Source organism: Bubalus bubalis, chromosome 2 (assembly GCF_019923935.1).
Source record: "Bubalus bubalis isolate 160015118507 breed Murrah chromosome 2, NDDB_SH_1, whole genome shotgun sequence".
Lineage (NCBI taxonomy): Eukaryota > Metazoa > Chordata > Mammalia > Artiodactyla > Bovidae > Bubalus > Bubalus bubalis.
The window spans coordinates 171,159,104-171,178,290 of NC_059158.1; the positions used below are offsets into that span (position 1 = coordinate 171,159,104).

General features: G+C 34.8%; 2 protein-coding genes across 3 annotated transcripts in view; one reads left to right on the plus strand and one right to left on the minus strand.

Moving 5' to 3' along the window:
• Positions 1 to 19,187, plus strand: part of PSMD1 (proteasome 26S subunit, non-ATPase 1) — an 82,493-nt gene that overhangs the window by 27,670 nt on the left and 35,636 nt on the right. The gene's annotated exons all lie outside the window — the stretch shown is intronic.
• HTR2B (5-hydroxytryptamine receptor 2B) lies at positions 2,514 to 17,599 on the minus strand. Its single transcript, XM_025278453.3, has 4 exons — positions 17,476 to 17,599; positions 15,866 to 16,571; positions 7,624 to 7,824; positions 2,514 to 3,534 (listed from the first exon to the last, which is right to left on the minus strand). Exons 2-4 carry the CDS (start codon positions 16,386 to 16,388, stop codon positions 2,642 to 2,644), a joined length of 1,617 nt encoding a protein of 538 aa, XP_025134238.2. The 5' UTR covers positions 16,389 to 16,571; positions 17,476 to 17,599; the 3' UTR covers positions 2,514 to 2,641.

The window sequence follows — 19,187 nt, forward strand, 5'->3', positions numbered from 1 at the left end:
TCAGATCCATATAGCATGCTAATAGGTTTCTCCTTTCACCAGTCAGTTTTGTTGAAGGAGGTTGTTTAACAAAATACTAATCTCCTTCAGTGTATTATCCTCTAACCCTCATTTGTCCAGCTTGTTCACAAAAACACTGGAGAGCTTTCACTAAATCCTGAAGACGTGGTATTTATACAGATCTGGTTTTCTTGCCTGGAAAATTCCATGCACAGAGGAGCCTGGAGGGCTACAGTACATGGGGGCGCAAAAGAGTTGGATACAACTTAGTGACAAAACAACTAGTCTCGTACCTCTAAAACAGAGTATGTGGTTAATTGGTTATTACTGATTTTAGTAGATTCATAGAAGTATCAGGTGTTCATTGATTTCTTTTCTAAGATCTGATAAAACCTATTTGTATTAAGCTATTCCACATTTTTTTCAGAAGATCTACAACAGACTCCACAGTTTAAATGTCTTGATTCCCATCCCTTTTTTCTCTTTTTGAACGTTAGGATATTTGCCACTTACAGTCCTTTTGTACCTTTGCCATTTTCTGTTTTTCCTCAGATTTGTCAGCGATGGTTCTATAATTATATTCACAGGTTCTATTTCAGGGATGTGATTCATTTAGCTTAGAGACTTGAACCCATTTAAGGTAGCCAGTCTCTTCACCTATTTTACATTTTGATCAGTTTTAACATTACTTTTTCTGGTCTAAAAATCATTCTCTTGAGACAAAAGATGGAAGCAGAATAGAAGCTGAGTAGTTCTGTTTCCTTCCTGTTGTCTTTGGCATATCATTCTAGCCAACCTGTGATGCTAACCTTTCCTTATTTTTGCTCTAAGCTTAGACACAATTTAAAAACAAAAATTAATGGTTTTACTTTTGCCTTTCAGGGAGGGTTTTTTATGAGAAGATAATTTTCATATGAGAAATATATTCTTTTAGGTGTACCCTTAGTAACTATTGGCCTGTATAAAGAATCTTACTCATCAGGATCTCTTCCTTTATTTATTCATTATCAGCTACTAATTCTTCCTATTAGTCACTTTATATTTTATATCATATAACTCAGTCACCTCGTGTGTATATTCTGCCACACAGGAAGTTGAGTTTTCATGAAAACTGTTTTTTTTTTCCCTTTTTTAACCTGACCATGCTTTGATCTCTAATTAACAAAATTCATTTCTGCTCTTGTATTTACTGTAGCTCATACATGTGCTCAATTCCCAGTTTCAGCAGCAGATGTCTTCCCTGAGCTGCTTTTAGGCTTTGCTAAGAATTCTCAGATCCAGCTAATGAATTATGTGTTTTTTATTTCTAAAAGGCCATTCAGGGTTTTGGTGTGTGTGTGTTTCCTTCATAATATGATTCTTATAAGAAGTAGAAACGATAAAAGATGTTAGGAATGCTTTTATCTAAAACTTCATGGATGAAGAAAATTAAATGTAATCAACTTGTCTAAGGTGCTGCAGTTAAAACCAAGTTCTCAAATTATTAATAACTAGTAAATGACACAGATTGGATTTGTTCCACGTCTAGCAGTGCAAATTAAAATGACAAACCGATGAATAAAAAATACTGTGCCAGAAGTTCAGCCAACTCTTTGAGCAAGCTTGGGCAGCCATGATCTTATTTATAAATTCATTAAAGTTTAGGTTCCTGGATTAAAGTCCCATGCCTCTAGTTTACACATGCTCTTCGAGAAACATAAGGTTCATGTACCCAAGACTGTTTTCATTTGCTTTTTCTTCCTCTAGGAAACCTGCCTCTGCTCAGTAAATGCCTGGTATGAGCCGTTTAACAAAGAGCTGTAATTCCAAGATCCAGTTCTTTTGTGTGATATCCAGATAGTCTCTTCCCTTACCCCCTTTCATCAAGACAGTTTCCTGATCAGTGCAAAATTGTGGCTGCATTTAACTAAAGTGAAAGTGAAAGTGTTAGTTACTCAGTCATGTCTGACTCTTTGTGGCCCGGTGGTCTATAGCCCACCAGGCTCCTCTGTCTATGGTATTCTCCAGGCAAGAATACTGGAGTGGGTTGCCATGCCCTCCTCCAGGGGATCCTCCCAACCCAGGGATTGAACCTGGGTCTCCTGCATTGCAGGCAGATTGTTTACCATGGGAAGCACCAGGGAAGCCCACATTTAACTAAGCCAAACTTAAATGGCAGTCTTAGCTTATCTTCAGATGTGATCATTATTTGATACTCTTATTTTTAGACCTCTTATCACTGTTGTTCTGCCTTGAAGACAAGGTTAATGCTTGTTTGTTTTGTTTATTTCATTCTTGGCATAGCTTAGCATGCAGTTAGGAACTAAATAAATTCTTATGGTAGCATTGTTTTTTTGTATGGTGACATTGTTTTTTTCTAAACCACAAGTTTATTGATTTATTAATTTTATTTCATTTGACTATCTTAACATTTAACCAGTGTGCTGGATTGTTTTAATTTTCAACTCTACAAAAATGATTTTTTATTAGTAGTAGAATAGTTTTGCCCAAATAAAGAAAATTGGATAATCTTAATACATAATTCTTAATTTATTAAGAGATGATTTTTGATACATGATATAAAGTTCTTTATATAATTCTGGTATATTTATATTTTCTTAATCATCTTACTCATCATTATATTAAAATTGTGCCATTTCTACTATAAGTAACTGATTTGGTCTTCAGTTTTGTCACCTTCATTTTCGGTGAGGAGAAGTGTATCTAGTAAAATGATGGATGAAGACTGAACGGTTGAACCTCGGAGCCTCATTGGACTCTGGTACATGGCAGGATTAATGCCATTTCGCATTCCATGTTTCATAAAAAATATAGAATTCTCTGCCATTGGATTCTGGAAGTAGATATTACTAGAACATTTTCCAGGGGTTTTTACTGATGTGGGGGCTCGGTAATTGCAGGTGAGGTACCGGCCAAATGCATCCCGAAATGTCTTGTTGAAGAGAGTGTAGACCAGAGGATTCACTCCTGAGGAAACATAGCCTATCCACACAAATATCTCCAGGAGCATGTTGAGAGTCGTCTGGTTGCACGAGTCACATAAAACTAAAGTTACATTTGTAATAAAAAAGGGGCACCACATAAGTAAAAAGAGGAAAAATACAATCCCGAGAACCTTTGAGGCTCTCTGTTCATTGGAAATGGTCTGTACTGACTTTTTCCCTACTGTGGACATTCTTCGCATAAGTATGTCAGCACTTGCATTGGGCAGAGTTTTGTCCTTGTGAAAACCATCCAGCATTGCCACTTTTTCTGGTGATGAGCAAGGTGTTTCATCCCTTTGGAAAACTGTGGACACAGTCAACCATGTTAGGCGTTGAGGTGGCTTGTTTTTGACCAAGTAAGCTTTCTTCTGTAAAGCATGGATAGTGAGAAAGTAGGTGACAATCATGATGGCCAGAGGTGTGAAGAAGGAAGCCAGTGAGCCAAAGAGCATGAAACTGCCAAAACGATCCTTTGTCAGCCCGCAGGTGATGTTGTTTGGGTTAGCCACATCAGTTTCTATCCCTTTAATAGGAACTGGAAGGGCAATGCCTAAGGAAAACAAGATAAACTGAGTTATGACCTTTGATTAGATCCTTTTAAAGTTTGTCTTACTGACATTTCACTATTAGTATATGTTAATTCCTGGTACCCGCAAGGCAGAATCAAAGCACTTAATCAATGGAAGATTTGACAAACAGAATCTAAGTAGGCAAACCTGCTGTTTTTAAAGAGACACGTTAGTGGTTTCAATTGTATAATTAAAGCGTCCCTAAAACTATATTGTACCCATGACATAGAGAATGTCTTCATTTATTCTCCACTTCAGAGTATCTATTTTTGTTTCTTGAGCTATCCCAGGTTAAAGAAAGGAATATAGGAGAGAAGCTGCTTTTATCTTAATATCCCATGTGATTGAGCTCAAAAGACTTAAGAATACATTCATGCAGTATCTTAGTTCTGAGTTGATACCTATTTTTTAATCTCTGAGCTTACCCAGTTTCATTTAACAGACAGTTTATCTTTTGATATTTGTGAATGTCTTTTAACTTCTTCTTTCTGACTTCTTAGGGAAAACTAAGGGTTCATTGTTTTTTATTAAATGTTACTTAAGAGTTTGTGGATCATGAAATTTATTTTCAGGATTGCATTTTCCTCCATTAGAAATGAAAGCAATATATTTCATGCTAATTTTCTTATACTTTAAATATTATGAAGTAGGTATTTAAATATGATCTTGCTTATTAGTGAAATAGCTTATTAGGAAGAGAACACAAGGGTTGGCCCTAATCTTTTCCCTTTGAAACAGCAGATATTTTAAAGTAAGCCTGAGTTAATTGATCTTTAGACACCTCTAGGATTCTTGAGGTATCATAGAAGGATTCACTTCTCTGAATCTGAACATATTCCTGTCATCTACATCGCCTTTTTATTGTAGCATAGAGACCTTGACAAGAATGTATTCCTCAAACCCTTTCTAATGAAGGCTGCTGCCTTGTCTGCTTTTTCTCAGGTATATCACCAGAAAGATGATCTGTATACTTTCTGTTCTACTCTAGGGGTCAACAAACTGTGGCTCAATGGCCAAATCTGGCCTGTCTTCCATTTTTGTAAATAAAATTGTGTTGGAACAGAGCCATACCCGTTGTTAATATATGGTCTGTGGCTGCTTTTGTTCTGCTGCTGAGCTGAGTAGTTTTGACAGAAATCATACAGAATCTGTAAGACCAAAACATTTACTATCTTGCCCTTTGCAGAAAACTTTCACTGGTCCTTCTGTCCTATTACTTCCAGTAACCATTACACTGTTCTCCCCACCCCACCCCCCCCCCCCCAAAAGCACATCTCTTTCAAAGCGTGTGTAAGCTACTTACACTGTTCTCCATCTGGATCCTCTACCAACCTCCAGGATATATTGTCTGTCTTCCTTAATGGGTTTAGCCCTTTGCTATAGTTTTCTATCCCCTGTTCCATTCTATCATCTTCCATAATTTCATCCCATTGATGACTCTTCTAATGCCTAAGTTTATATTTCTTGAACTCTTCACCTCCAGTTATTTGTTTGCATTACTGAAGCCATCCATCAGTTCAGTTCAGTCGCTCAGTCGTGTCCAACTCTTTGCGACCCCATGAATCGCAGCACACCAGGCCTCCCTGTCCATTACCAACTCCCGGAGTTCACTCAGACTCATGTCCATCGAGTCAGTGATGCCATCCAGCCATCTCATCCTCTGTTGTTCCCTTCTCCTCCTGCCCCGAATCCCTCCCAGCATCAGAGTCTTTTCCAATGAGTCAACTCTTCACATGAGGTGGCCAAAGTACTGGAGTTTCAGCCTTAGCATCATTCCTTCCAAAGAAATCCCAAGGCTGATCTCCTTCAGAATGGACTGGTTGTATCTCCTTGCAGTCCAAGAAGCCATCCATAAGTCCACTTAAAATTATCCCATATCTAAAATCATGAACGGTTATTTCCCTTTCTTGTCCTGCTGCTCTTCATTACTGTAGAACTTCTTTTCACAGTTATCTTGACCTCTAGTTCATCCTTCACTTTTTCCCAAATTCCATTAACTCCCATCAAGGCTTATGTTATCTTCTCAACCAACTTGTTGGTCAGTAACCTTTGTCTTCTCTGGTATTTTTTATACCTTACCCTGTTACTCTCCTTTCAACCTTACTGTTGTCAGGTGTTACCTGGGATAACTGTAAATCCAGAAGAAGAAAGTGAGCTCTTTTCAGCACTTTCAGAGTTTAAAAACTGAACTAACATCATTATCTGCCTTTTCTTTTACAAATTTGTTAAATTGTCATTGGTTCTACAGCATAGAGTGTGATAAAATGAAAATGGCATTGATCTTGGCCTTTGTGCTAAAAACCATAGGTCTTTAAGCCAACTATTTAAAACCTCTAGGTTTCTTTTCTCATCTATAGAAGGAAAAAATAGGTTTGTAAGATCCCTTGTAAGCTGTAAATCTGAGATCATCTTTTTATTCTTTTCTTCTGTATACTTAGTACTTACTATGAGACCATCTTCCTGAGTGAAAAGATTCTTTTTCTTATTTTTGTATTCTTAGTGTCTAACATATAAGCACTCTATAAATTTGATCAGTTTTATCAATATAAATTCATGTCATCCAGGCTTAATCGAGGTACAGCTTCTACCAACAGGCTCTATATTGGCTTGAATATATATTTCAGTTTCAAATGTTTTAATTCTTAAGGAGCCATTTCTCCTATTTTCCCTCCACCTTTGCCCTGTCCCCCATTCCACCCCTCGCTTCCACCCTACTGCAACACACACTGTTTCCCTTTCCTTTCCTCTCATTGCCCTGAGCTTACCAAAAAGATATGGGGTTTTTGACATGAACTTCAGTTTTCTTTCTCTCCACTTTAAATTTTGGCAGTTGTCACCCATTATCTCTGATGCCCTTTCCATAGCTTCTTTTTTAGGGACCTCTTCTGTTCTATCAATCAGCCTCTTTCCCCAAAGTTAGCTTTTTCTCACTGCTTGCAGATAAATAGACTTCTCCTTGACTCTTAATTTCTTCCCAAGCCAGAGTAGTAACACTCCTTCCTTTAACCTCCAAAGTTTTCAAAAGAGGGTTGGTCTTGGTATCTGTATTCCAAGAATATGTAGGTCATTTTCAATGTCTTGCTTTCTTGTTTTTTGCCCCTAATCCCCAGTGTCTCTTTTTTTCTCATTAGAGAAAGAAGTCACATCTTTACTTGATTTCTTTCTAGCATTTCAAGTCTCTCAATTATTTCAAGTCTCTCTTGATTTTTTTCCTCTTTGAATTTTCCTTACTAGGAGGAAGTGAACATACTGGTCAGTCTGTTAATGATCATTGTAACTGTTGTGAATCTATTTGTTTTTGTGATATTAGCTTATAAAAGATTTGAGTTACCATTTATGCTTTACTTCATTCTCAGATACTCTATTATAGCAGCTATCTTTGAGTATTAAAGATGGGCACAGGGGCATAAAACAGTTAAGAAATATACAGAAATTATTTCTGAATGTCATTTATATCTCTCTTAACATTTCTAATTAAACACATTCAAGGACTTCCTTGGTGGTCCAGTGGTTAAGACTCCACACTTCCACTGCAAGGGGTACAGGTTCAATCCCTGTGGTTGGAGATCTAAGATCTCACATGCCATGCAGTATAGCCAAAAAAAAAATTATAAACATGTTCAAAACACTTAAACAGACACTGATGTGTCTAGTCTATATACATATTAATTTCCAAGGTGACTATATGAACTTTGATATCGACATAAAATGTTTTGATTCTTTTTCTCATTTCCTATTTATTTTCTTAGGTGTTATTTAAGATGCATGGCATTTTTTGGTGTTACTTTAATAACATTTCAAGATTCTGTATGCTACCTAGGCCTTAATGATTGGTTGACAAATATGAAAACTATTTCAGATTTAGTCTTCCTGCATGTCAACAACAAGCCATGAACTTTTCTGCTTTTTCACCTTTTTTGTGATACAGTGGTTTAGAAGCTATATGATGAGTGTAATGTTATGAGGAGTTTGTATTGATGTATCACTGTCTGCCAGGCCTGATAATCTCCTAGCCAAAAGGAACCAAAAGCATGTATACCCCACCCCACACCCTGGCATTCCCCACGTACCTATTGAAATTAACCACACCACGATAATCTTGATGAATGCTGTAGCTCGTGAGTTATATTGATTGGCCTGGATTGGCTTTTTGATGGCTATGTAACGATCCACTGAAATGGCGCAGAGATGCAGAATGGATGCAGTAGAAAAAAGAACATCAAGAAATAACCAGGCAGGGCATAGAACAAGTGGGAGGGGCCACATAGCCTCTGAAAGAAAGAAAGAAAAAAACAAAATCATATTCTCCTGCAGTTTCTTTTTTAACTGATAAATATTTTTTAACCTTTTTCAATATTCATCTGAAATTTTACAACTTAACTTCCAAGAAAACTTCAGATAATAAAGTTGACAATATATACATTTCTATAGATGGCACCTTTTAAATAGATTTTGTTTTGTATAGTAATTACAACTCTTTCTAAATCAGTTTAGCATTTTTAGCATGATTTTGACCTTTACTCTTTGTCTATTTCTTTTGTAATTTTTTAGAAATGTATATAGTGTTACAGCTTAATTTTGCTATTCTGATAAAATTTATTTTTAAGCTGCTATTTAAAAACAACAACAACACCTTTTGCCAGATAGAGGAAGCAGTGTAATGTGGCAAAAATAATATTAGCATGGGAGTCTCAGGCCTGGGATTTGGGCTCATTTCTAGCATTAACTAGCAGCAGCAGCATGAGCCTTGTTTATAGCAAACTCTAATTTGGTGAAATAACTAAGTGGAATGACTTGAGTTTTCCTTTTGACAGAAGTAGTTCTGAAATAAAGTTTGCAGTAGGAATGGCTTTAGGTTATTCCAGAGAGAAGTGGATTGTTACCCTTCCAAAAGTCCGTCCTTCACTCTAAGCACTTGAGATATAATACAGATTTTGGGTTTAAAAAGAACATCTCATTATTAGGCATGGTGATTAATTTAACAAAGTATTTAAAAAGCATTTATACCTCATACCTATACCTCATACAGTCTTAAACACTTTAGAATATTAAATTTTTTTAAAAATTTCAGGTTTAGGGTATGCTATTGAATATTCTATGTAGTTTTCCAATAAACTTACTTAGAAGAGTATCCATACATATATGAATTTGATAGACTATACATTGTACATATATACTCACTACTATATTTTTTTGCAGTTTTAAAACAACTAAAATTTATTATAGCATTTGCCCTAGAGTATTTCAGTTTGAATCCATTTTATAAACACATAAATTTTAGAACTTCCTATAAAGGCACATTGCTTCTGTGTAGAACAAATGCCATACATATGAGATTATCTAAACCCTTTGTATGGTTTAATTGTTGTATGTCCGCTGACGAAATGTAAACTACTTTTCTTGGTTTTTGCAAGTGTATCTGCCTTTGACAGGTATAAAATAATTGAGGTAATTGGAGGGGGAACCAAGATTATCTCAGGATTTCAGAGGACCAAGAGACCCTTTAGTTGTAAACTGTTTAAATTCAGGAAGCCTGAGGGGTGGAGAGAGGTTAGACCCCACCCCAGCCCCACCCCACCAAAATAAAGACTATAATTTAGGGAAAGATGTTTTAGATAGACTTGAATTTCTTTTTTTTTTTTTAAGAATCAAGTAGGATCTCAGTGAAAAATACTTGGTATTTCACCAAAAAAGCTAGCAAAGTTGACAAATACTCCCATTGGTGCCTTCTGCTTCCGCAGTTGGTATGTGGCATTCCCAACAGGAATATTAAAATATTTTTTAAATCCGTATTGAGATTTTTTTTATTGAAAAAGAATAAATGATTCCTTTGTACTTGGTTGCATCTTCAGCAGATTCTTTAAAAAGGCTTTAAAGCATCAGATGGAGGGAGTAATTCATACTTTTAAGTAAATTACTTTAATCAGGCTTTTCCTACTTCATTGAATTGGGGTGGGGATAAGGGATGGAGATAATAAAAGTTAGTCACTGAGCTGGAAGGGACCTTAGAGATTATATCCTGATTTTGCAGATGGGTAAAATCAGGTATAATTAAGTCTTTAAATGTGAGGGGGAGCATTTATTTATCAAAACTTACTAAAATGTAAATGTTAATTGAAAGTGTTCTTTAGGACCTTGCTGCTCAAGATACGCTCTTCAGATCTGCAAGGATCAGCGTCACCTGGGAACTTTTTAGAACGGCAGGCTCCCTACCTGCTGAATCAGACTGCAGGTGAAGGAAATAAGCTTAGGTGATTTGTATGCAGATTAGTGTTTGAGAAGCCCTGCTTTCTTGAAAAGGTTGTTTGTTGAGTTTGCTGGCATAGGATAGGCACTCAGAATTCCATATAAAAAACTTAATGGGAGACTGCTCAAAATAAACAAAAGAAATAAAATATGGCAGAGATACTTGTGTTTAGGAAGAATCTAATCAGTTAGATTTTCTCCCTCGTAGCTGTGGTGTTCAGTTTTCTTTTTAACTAGCAGGAAAGGACCTTGAACAGTCAAAGGCAGCAGTGTATTCTTTGACCTGAGCTTAAGGAAATTAATGGCCTAAATAGAGTGAAAAGAATCATCTATGACTGAGATAGTTTTGCAGTGGAAACTATTTAAAAGTGAGGCTGCATTTTAAACTGTCCTGAAGTTCAGGTTTAGAACTGAGCAGCAAACAGAAAAATACTCAAATCTAGAGCTACCAGCCAGAGATTCTGATCATAGTTAAAGATTTTAAAAGGCAGTTAATTAAGGTCTTATGTCTTAGGCTTCCTCTTGTAAAATGCCTGCTCTCTATCATCTTTTAAATGGGTTGCTAATAATTTACACTTGCCTATTTAGCTATTCTAATTTTGGATTGTGTTCTTTTCAGTTATCGTCTGGAAAATTCTGGTCAGAAATCTAGTAGCCGCGAGCAGCAGGCCACAGTAGAACTCTCATATTAAAAGTATATATCTCTGGAATTGCACTGTTTGACCTACATACTTCTGATTGTGAACTAAGAGGGAACGCTCTTTAGTCTTGGTTTTAGCTAAGCCTAGAAGCCTTGTTAGCTTTGTTTTCCAGCAAAAAGAATTTATAAACTCTACAATTTTGGAGCAGAAAGGGGTTACTAAAATTAATGCAGATCATTAGAATATTTTGCTTTAGTCAGTGCTTTCTTAATCAATAACAGTTAGAAATGTTGAAGCGTGATAGAGAATTTTCTTTAAGAAAGAAAGAGACTGAGATTTAGGATTAAGAGTGATAGATCTTTTTGTTTAACCTTTATGATTCCAGGTTTCATGAAATATTAGTGAGTAGGCTGTTTTTATGAAACTAACAAAAGTAACAGATGATTGGATTATATTATAGAAATCTTTTATACAAAGCCAAAATAATTGCCTAAGTAGAATTCATGTAATATAATAATTTATGCAAGTTAAAAACTCTGGACATTCTCAGTTTATAAAAGGACTTTTCCTAGTCCAGATATTTTCATTCTAAAATTGTCTTCTCAGTTAGTATTGATTTGACAGGCTTGAGGTCAGAAAAGTTTGTTACTACTCAGAGTAACTGGAAAGGTTTTAAAGATTTATAATTTCATTTATTTGTTGCAATGTATTATGTCTAACTTATTTCCATAAGAATGTAATGTATTATTTCAAATGGAAGTTAAGATTTACATAAACAGAAAAGTGTATCTAAGAATCTAAGGGAAATAAGTTATCAGATACTTAAACTAAATTCCTGAGGCTGTATTTTTTTAATAAAAACTATTACAGAAGAAAAAACATTTAAATTATATAGTATGTATCATTTAGTATGAAATATAACTTAAAACAATATTGGGTTCTGCCTTGTCTCTAGATAAAATTCTGTGGCCCTCCTGTTAAGATCAAGTTATTTAAGATAAAAATGTTGCCTGCTTGCCAAATACAACAGTTTTGGTTGATACAATTTCTCATTTCATTTGAGAAAGCAGAGTAAAAGAGGTTAAGAGTGTGAATTCTAGAATTAGTTCTCCTAGGTTCAGATAATATCATTTATTTATTCCTATGTCTTCCCTTGTAAAATGAGGAGGACAATAATACCATTTTATAGAGCTGCTTTGAGGATTAAATACAGTGATGTGTGTAAAGTGTTTAGAACAACGTCTGGCATACAGAAAGCACCCAATAAATGTTAGTTCTTATTACTCTTATTGTTTGGCAGAAACTAGCCAACTAATCCAGCCATTAAAACCCTCCCACTTATAAACAATGAGCCGTACCATCAGTATGAAATCAGTGTTTGTTTTCCTGCCTGCGGTAGCAAAATGCATCCAATTAAAATGAAAACTCTACTTCAGAAAAAGGGCATGAGAACATATTTAACTGTTCAACTTTTAACTAAATTTGTCATGAAAGTATGCCTTTTACTAAAGTTGAATTTTAACTATTTATATCAAATATGGCTAAGAAGCATAAATAACCTATGTGCATTGCCATGCCTTTTTTGTTTTGTTTTCTTTTGGGTGAGTTGTTTGTTTGGCTTTCTTTTTAACTGGTATAGAAACCTGAATTTTTAAACCACAAACTTGGCTTCTTGATGACATAGATTAATTTTCATCTGAAACTTGCTTATCCTTGGGGCAAGTTTTAGTTTGAAAAGCTGAGTTATGCTGTTAGTTTGGAAAGTAATTGACATTAATCTCTGAATCTGGGACATAAAAGATTTCCCTCTTGACGATTTAAAGAGTATTTTTAAAGCCATTCCAAGGGGACTCTGTTCATTGAGGTACATAGTTCTTGAAGATACTGGAGCAGGACAAGTCCTAAATTGTCCTGATGTCCAGAAAGGACATAGTTTTCAAGTATGTTTTTTTTTTTTAAATCTCAGAAATTATTATGTTTCTATATATATCTTCTGGAAAAGACAGCTAGATCAGTGCTTAAATTTTTATTACAAAGCTTCTTTGTTTTTGTTATTGTTGTTTTTTCACTGTATTTGAGCATATGAAGGATCATAGGGTTAAATGTCTAATATAGTGTTATAAATGTTTCGAGTGATTTAATACTTGTGAAAATTTTACATTGGTTTTTTAAAATTTCCATTTTTAAGAAAGAAGTGCCTTTAATTGCTTTGCTCCCTTGTTTTTTCAGTGTATAAATGAATAACTGATTTTTTTCTCTTTTACTGCTATACATTTATTTCATCTCTGGTCAAACTCACATCTAAACTAAATATTGTATTTAAGTATATAAACCTTTTGCTTGTTGTACAAATACTTGCCAATTATTAGTGTATAATATGTGCTGGGACCTACTTGACAATTTCACAGGATAGTGGCAGTGGAAGATGTAGCATAGCCATTTTACACACAGGGTGCTTGAGTTCTGGTATGTTGTTAAGTGACTTGCCTAAGCCAATACAAGAGAACCAGGATTCAAAGCATATGGTATCTTGCTTCAAATGAACCCCCATATTTCAGCCATTTTATATGCCCACTTTCAGCTGCGCCACAGATACTGTTTCAACTTACAGATCATGAAACATTGTTTTAAATTTGTTATAAAGAAGCCAGTAATGACCAATGGATGACCAAATGTGTCCCTTTACATTTTAAATAATTTGTTTAATGGGAGAAGGGAAAGTTCAGAGACATTCTTAAACTGTAAATAACCTGTGTTTTTTATACTGGCATATGATACTCTTTTTTCCTTTGCGTTCTACTCAAATATGTCTAACCTGGGCATCTTCAAGCCTTATATTATAAGCTACTAATTCATGATCATGGTTTTTAAGAATTATAGACAAGACAGTGAAAAAACTAGAAAGTAAAGGTTAAGTCCAATGCTCCCAAGGAGGAGGAAGTGACAGAAAAGTTAATGTAGCACAATTTATTTGAAAAACCATGTTATATCAGTCATAATAATCTTGGTAAAATAGAAATTCAAATACTATATAATCAAATATGCAAATTATTGCTTAGATAAAATGTTACTCAGTATAAAAGCCACTTTAAAATTGTCAGTGCTGTCCTTTTTTTTTTCATTTAATTTTGTTAGAATATAAAGTTTCAGTGTTACTTTCTTTAAATTTCCCTAAGATAACTGAAATAACTCTTATCACTAATAGTGGTTAATTTTTTTTAATTTCAATAACCAGGGATACTTTTGTTTGTACAGACTTCAGAAATTCTGAAGATTTTTCCTATAATGAAAGAAAAATGCACAAAATCTACCCCTGCATTTTAAAGTTACAGAAATTCTTATAAATGCATTGATTTAGTTAACACATGAAAGGTTATTTAAAAACTCAACAGTATTTGAACTCAGGTCCCTATTTATAATATACGCAGTTCCAAGTTTATGAATGCATCCTTTTGAAGCTTTTAAGAGGGCAACATGCATTTTCTCGTAGTAGAATGTTTTCAATAATGAATTAATGCAGTAATAAATAGTGGTTCTCAGTTTAGCTTGTTTGTATGTGAAAATATGTTGGATTTTTTGCTCTTATAGCTAAGAATATCTTGGGCCCCGAATATGTAAATATAAACTTAGTTTTCAGCTGCTGTATGCCTGCTGTTTTCCTGTGAAATACATGGGATTATCACTGTTACCTGCTCTTGTATTTTGTTTATCAGCTTACTTTAATGTCATGAAACTTTGCCTTTTAAGATTCCTTAAATGTCTAACTGTTGGTTAAGTGTCTACAACAGTATTTTGCAAATACTAATAGATGATTGATATTTATAAACTCATGGATTTTAAAGTTAAAATACATTTCAATCTCATTTATTCAATGTAACATGTCAATTAAATTTTGTTGTAGTTGGTATGAGCATTTTAACATTTTCCGTATGCCTAACAGCACAGTTTAAAGAGTAACTTCACACATTAAACTGTTGTGCACATGGAGATAAAAATTTGAATTGGTGCCTGTACAATCTTTACCAAATATGCATAAATGTTCCTATATAATCCTCATTTACTTCTTTTAAACTTTATTCAGAATTAAGATTGTTTAGGCTGTCCTATAGAGTAGATTTCTCAATCATTTCCCTGGTTGTGTGTTGCACTGGATTTTTACAGACTTACAAGAGAGGGGATAGATAGAGAATACTAATGAAGAGAGAGTCTTTTAAAGCAGAAAAGACATTACTATTTGTCCCGCCAAAGAATTTAACACCTAGCTAAGAATGGAAAGTTTTAGCCTGTCACCATCTAATTGTATTTGAGGGATCAAGTATTAATATTAGATACCTTTCTATAATTACTTACAAAAATGTAACATTTAACCTGAGTACAATCAAACATGCAATCTAATTCTAGTTAATAAATTTTACTTCTATAACCTGAAATATTTTTATCTTCACCATATAAGCAACTCTAAAAAGCTCTATTTGCTGTAAATAATCATCTTCTTCAGCAATTAATGAATGGACTATCAATTTGTGTCAAGCATTAAATAAGTTATATACCCTTTTAATGCTGATTCTTGAGAGCCTTCATAATTCATCATCAGAATTGTATTTACCCAAATTACATAACTAGAGATGTTATGCATGAATCATACACTACTTGCATCATTTTAATATCATTTTCTGTTTTATTATGACAAACTAAAATTTTAGTTCTAATTATGTTTTAAATTATTGTAATAACTCAGATTTGGTCATTTATTTTAATAACTTAGAGGTCTTATTCCTCTAACATACATCAAGGACATGAATGGTCAGAAATTATAAAAATTAAACAGATGGATCATCTCTTGGGATTTTCTGAGCCAGACCATTCCTTAGCAACTAAACATAATTTTTTGTTAACACAACACATGTGTAACACTTCAGTTTAAGTACACAAACTATAAAGAGCTATAGCAAGACTTTTCAGAACAATTCCAATTGAAATTTGAGCTTAGAGATTTATTTCGGCATTTAGTGATTCAGAGATCTTATTATTAATAATTAACCCAGCACATTAACTGTCACAGTAGTGTTCTAGCTATTGCTTTATCAAGAAAAAAAAGTACTAGTAATGGGATAAAGTATAGAGTCGTCTGTTCTTCACAATAAGTTTTAGGTAATACATTCAGAATATATGAATATTGCTAACTTGGATGACTTCTTAATGATTGTTTTAGGTGACTGAGAGGGAATAGAATTGTTTAAGAAATTATTTTTTGCTCTTTAAAACTGATTATCAACCATAGAAAATGATGAAAAATGAGGGACTGTTTACTCCCTGTATCTTTAAATAGTCCAAATTCATATTTAAACCCTGAATGAGTATCCATTTCTCTAATAGTATATCATAGTTCTGTGGTTCGATGGCAGGAACAAAGTGAAATACTTACCAAACATTATTGTTAAGAGGGCAATCGGCATCACAAACAATCCAACCAGCAAGTCGGCCACTGCCAGGGACATTAGGAAATAATTGGTAGCATACTGCAACTTTTTCTCCAGTGAAACAGCCAGAATAACAAGGATGTTGCCACCAATTGTGGGTATTATCACCATGAGTATCAGAAGAGCTGCCCATCGCGGTTTATTTCCCTGTTCCTCACCAGTCTGTTTCATTTTCTCTGTTATTGATTCTGTCTGTAATCCAGACCAGTTAGAAGAGATTAAGTGGTCAAATGAGCTCTGCAAAACATGCCCAGGACTTGTACGTTGCTCGAATATTCTAAAAGAGAAAGCCATTCGCTGTTTTTCTTTGATTTGATCTGATTCCGGACACTGATCAGCATGGTCAGTAGCTAAGCTGGTCATCTGCTTTTTTAAGGCTTTGTACCCATGCCAAACACTCAAGGCCAAAGTTGACTCCTTCCTTAAAAAGAGAATTTCAAGTTCTATAAAATGAAAGTGTAAGTACATCTGTCCATGTCTGTAGGTGAGGCCCGAGTGGTTAGTGTTCTGCAGAGGCTCAGGTTTCGGAAGGCTTAGTGAAAGAAACTGATAGCTGTGGGAAAAAAAGGCTGTTTTTTGGTTTCTCTCTCTCCCTTTTTTTTGCTTGTTGTGGCAGAATCGAGTTTGAATTTGAATGCCAGAGAGTTCTCCCTAGATATAAAATATATCAATTGCATTATTTTCTTTATTTCTTAATAAAACCCAGTTTAAAAAAGCAGTTGAATTTATTAGTAGCCCCTCCCTTCTCCATAGGTCTCTTGTGCATTTGTGACAATACAACCAGTTCTAAAATCATATATATGCCTGATATGTTCCAATTAATGAAGTGGGAGATACATTAATTTTTTTCAGTGGTATAATGAAAACCTAGGTGCTTGCTGACCCTTGATTGTCATTTTACCTTTACTTTAGAATATGTACAGAAGATTAGAAACATCCAAACACCAAACAGAACATTTCATACACACTGGCCTTCTACCTAGAAAGACTCCAAGCCCCCCACCCCCACCCCCCCGCCCCACCATGATTTACCAGCATAGGAATCCTTATTTGTAATTAGATTTGGTCTGATCAAGTTTATTTTAATACTCATATAAATGCCATTTTTATAAAACATTTTTATAACTCATTCTAAAAAACTGGGGTTTCTAGAACTCCTCTATAGTTTGAAAGAAGAGGAGAAAGTATTCCTAGGATCCAAATAACTGTTTTTACTTGTTTCATCTTTCAAAGAAAGCATGTTTCTGTACAGATATTTTCCAAATTTATCACTTTATGCCAAGTTTGAACCAGTTATTTTTTTAAGTAGTAATTTCTTTTTTTCTTAACCTTCCCAGTTTCTGAGGCAAGGAGGGGAGGCTAGGAGGAAGATTAAATCATTTTTTCATAAAGCCTTACAAATCCCACATTAAAATCTTCCCTTTAACATTTGTAAATTTTTCATTTTGGTTTTTAAAGCACTGAGTAGAAATAAAAAATTATGGTAGCAGAGTTTTTTAAGAAAGAAAAGGAAAAGCCTTTAGATTAACTCTATATTTATCTATTGGGTGCTTACCTCTTATTTGCGGGTTACTCTCCTAAGCGTTTCGTCGGATCTACTCAGGAGACCTGCGTGCTGCTTTGGTGGGAGTCCTCCTCCTGTTGGCTTATTCTGAGCCTCCAGCACTGGTGCTTCAAATCATACAAATGTGTTGTGTAGCTGTAAGCGTGCCAAGGAGGTTGTTTCATCTTCGATACATTCATTTTTAGAGAGTAGCAGCATTTATTATAATTCATAAAATCACCAGTTAAATATGTTGAACCAATTCATGATCCTTATTCAAGTTATATTCTTAAGAGCTGTCTTTCATTTGGGGGACTGTGATAAACTCTGTCATTATAGCTTAAGATAGTTTTGTTTTCAATTAACCCTAGGCTGTTTTTCCTAATTGAGAAAAAATAAGATACAGTCTAGAGATACTGGAGCTTGAATTCTGTGGAGATTCTGCCCAGTGAGCCTTAAAGTGATTTCCAGAGTTTTAATTTCTACCAGTGAAACATGTGTCTTATGTAGCTTTCATGCCTTTGTTGTGGAACATAATTAATTTGCTCTGATTACAACCTTATATAGAAGAACACAGGAAGGTTTGAATTGTTACATGCGTATACCCCTCTCCAGTCCTCTTGCCTGGAAAATCCCATGGATGGAGGAGCCTGGTAGGCTGCAGTCCATGGGGTCGCAAAGAGTTGGACACAACTGAGCGACTTCACTTTCACTTTTCACTTGCATGCATTGGAGAAGGAAATGGCAACCCACTCCAGTGTTCTTGCCTGGAGAATCCCAGGGACGGGGGAGCCTGGTGGGCTGCCGTCTATGGGGTCGCACAGAGTTGGACACGACTGAAGCGACTTAGCACCAGCACCATATAAGTTTTAGAAGAAACTTTTTCATTGCTTATTTTTAAAAAGATGACCTCTGGATTTGGCAGTTGATTCATTGGCAGTTTTTTGGGTCCCCCCCTCCATGGATATATTGGGAAAAGTGTATGATAGGTAATGAAAATATATTTCTGCCTTATTTTAGAAAATTAGTGTAGAAGTCTTAACAGCTATGCTATCTAAGCATCCTTAAACTAAAAGACTAGCTTTGTATTAGAACTTCGGCATTTTCAAAGCTTCCCTTTAAAAGATTATGTAATAGGGGACTTGCCTATTGGTCCAGTGGTTAAGAGTCCACGCTTCCAATGCAGGGAGTGCAGGTTCAATCCCTGGTTGGGGAACTAAAGATCCCACATGCTACACAGAAATAAATAAAAGATCATCATAGATCACTCATATTTTTAAGTTATTTAATTACTTCTCTGTTGACAGTAGCATTTATGCCGTTTCAAATTTATGTTCCTTAGCTTGTGTGAAAGTTACCAGAAAATGTTTTGTTCAGTTCTGCTGAGCACTTCAGATTTTATTCAATATTTGCTGCTTTATTTTAACTCAAACTTCAATATTTTAGAAAAAAATATTTACTAATAATTTTGGGTGAAGACAAAATAATCCTCAAGAACAATCAGATAAATTTTAATGTGCCAGAATTTCTTTTCAGGAATATGGAAATACCTTAAAATAGTGCTTTATTCTGAACCACAGTTTGGCTTCTGTGCTCATGCAGGCAGGTAGGTATCTGCAAAACGAGTAATGTCAGATTGGAAATAGCACCATTATATTTAATGAAAAGACGTGTATGAAGTAAACCTTCATCAATTTGTGTTTACAGATAAGTTTTTTAAAATA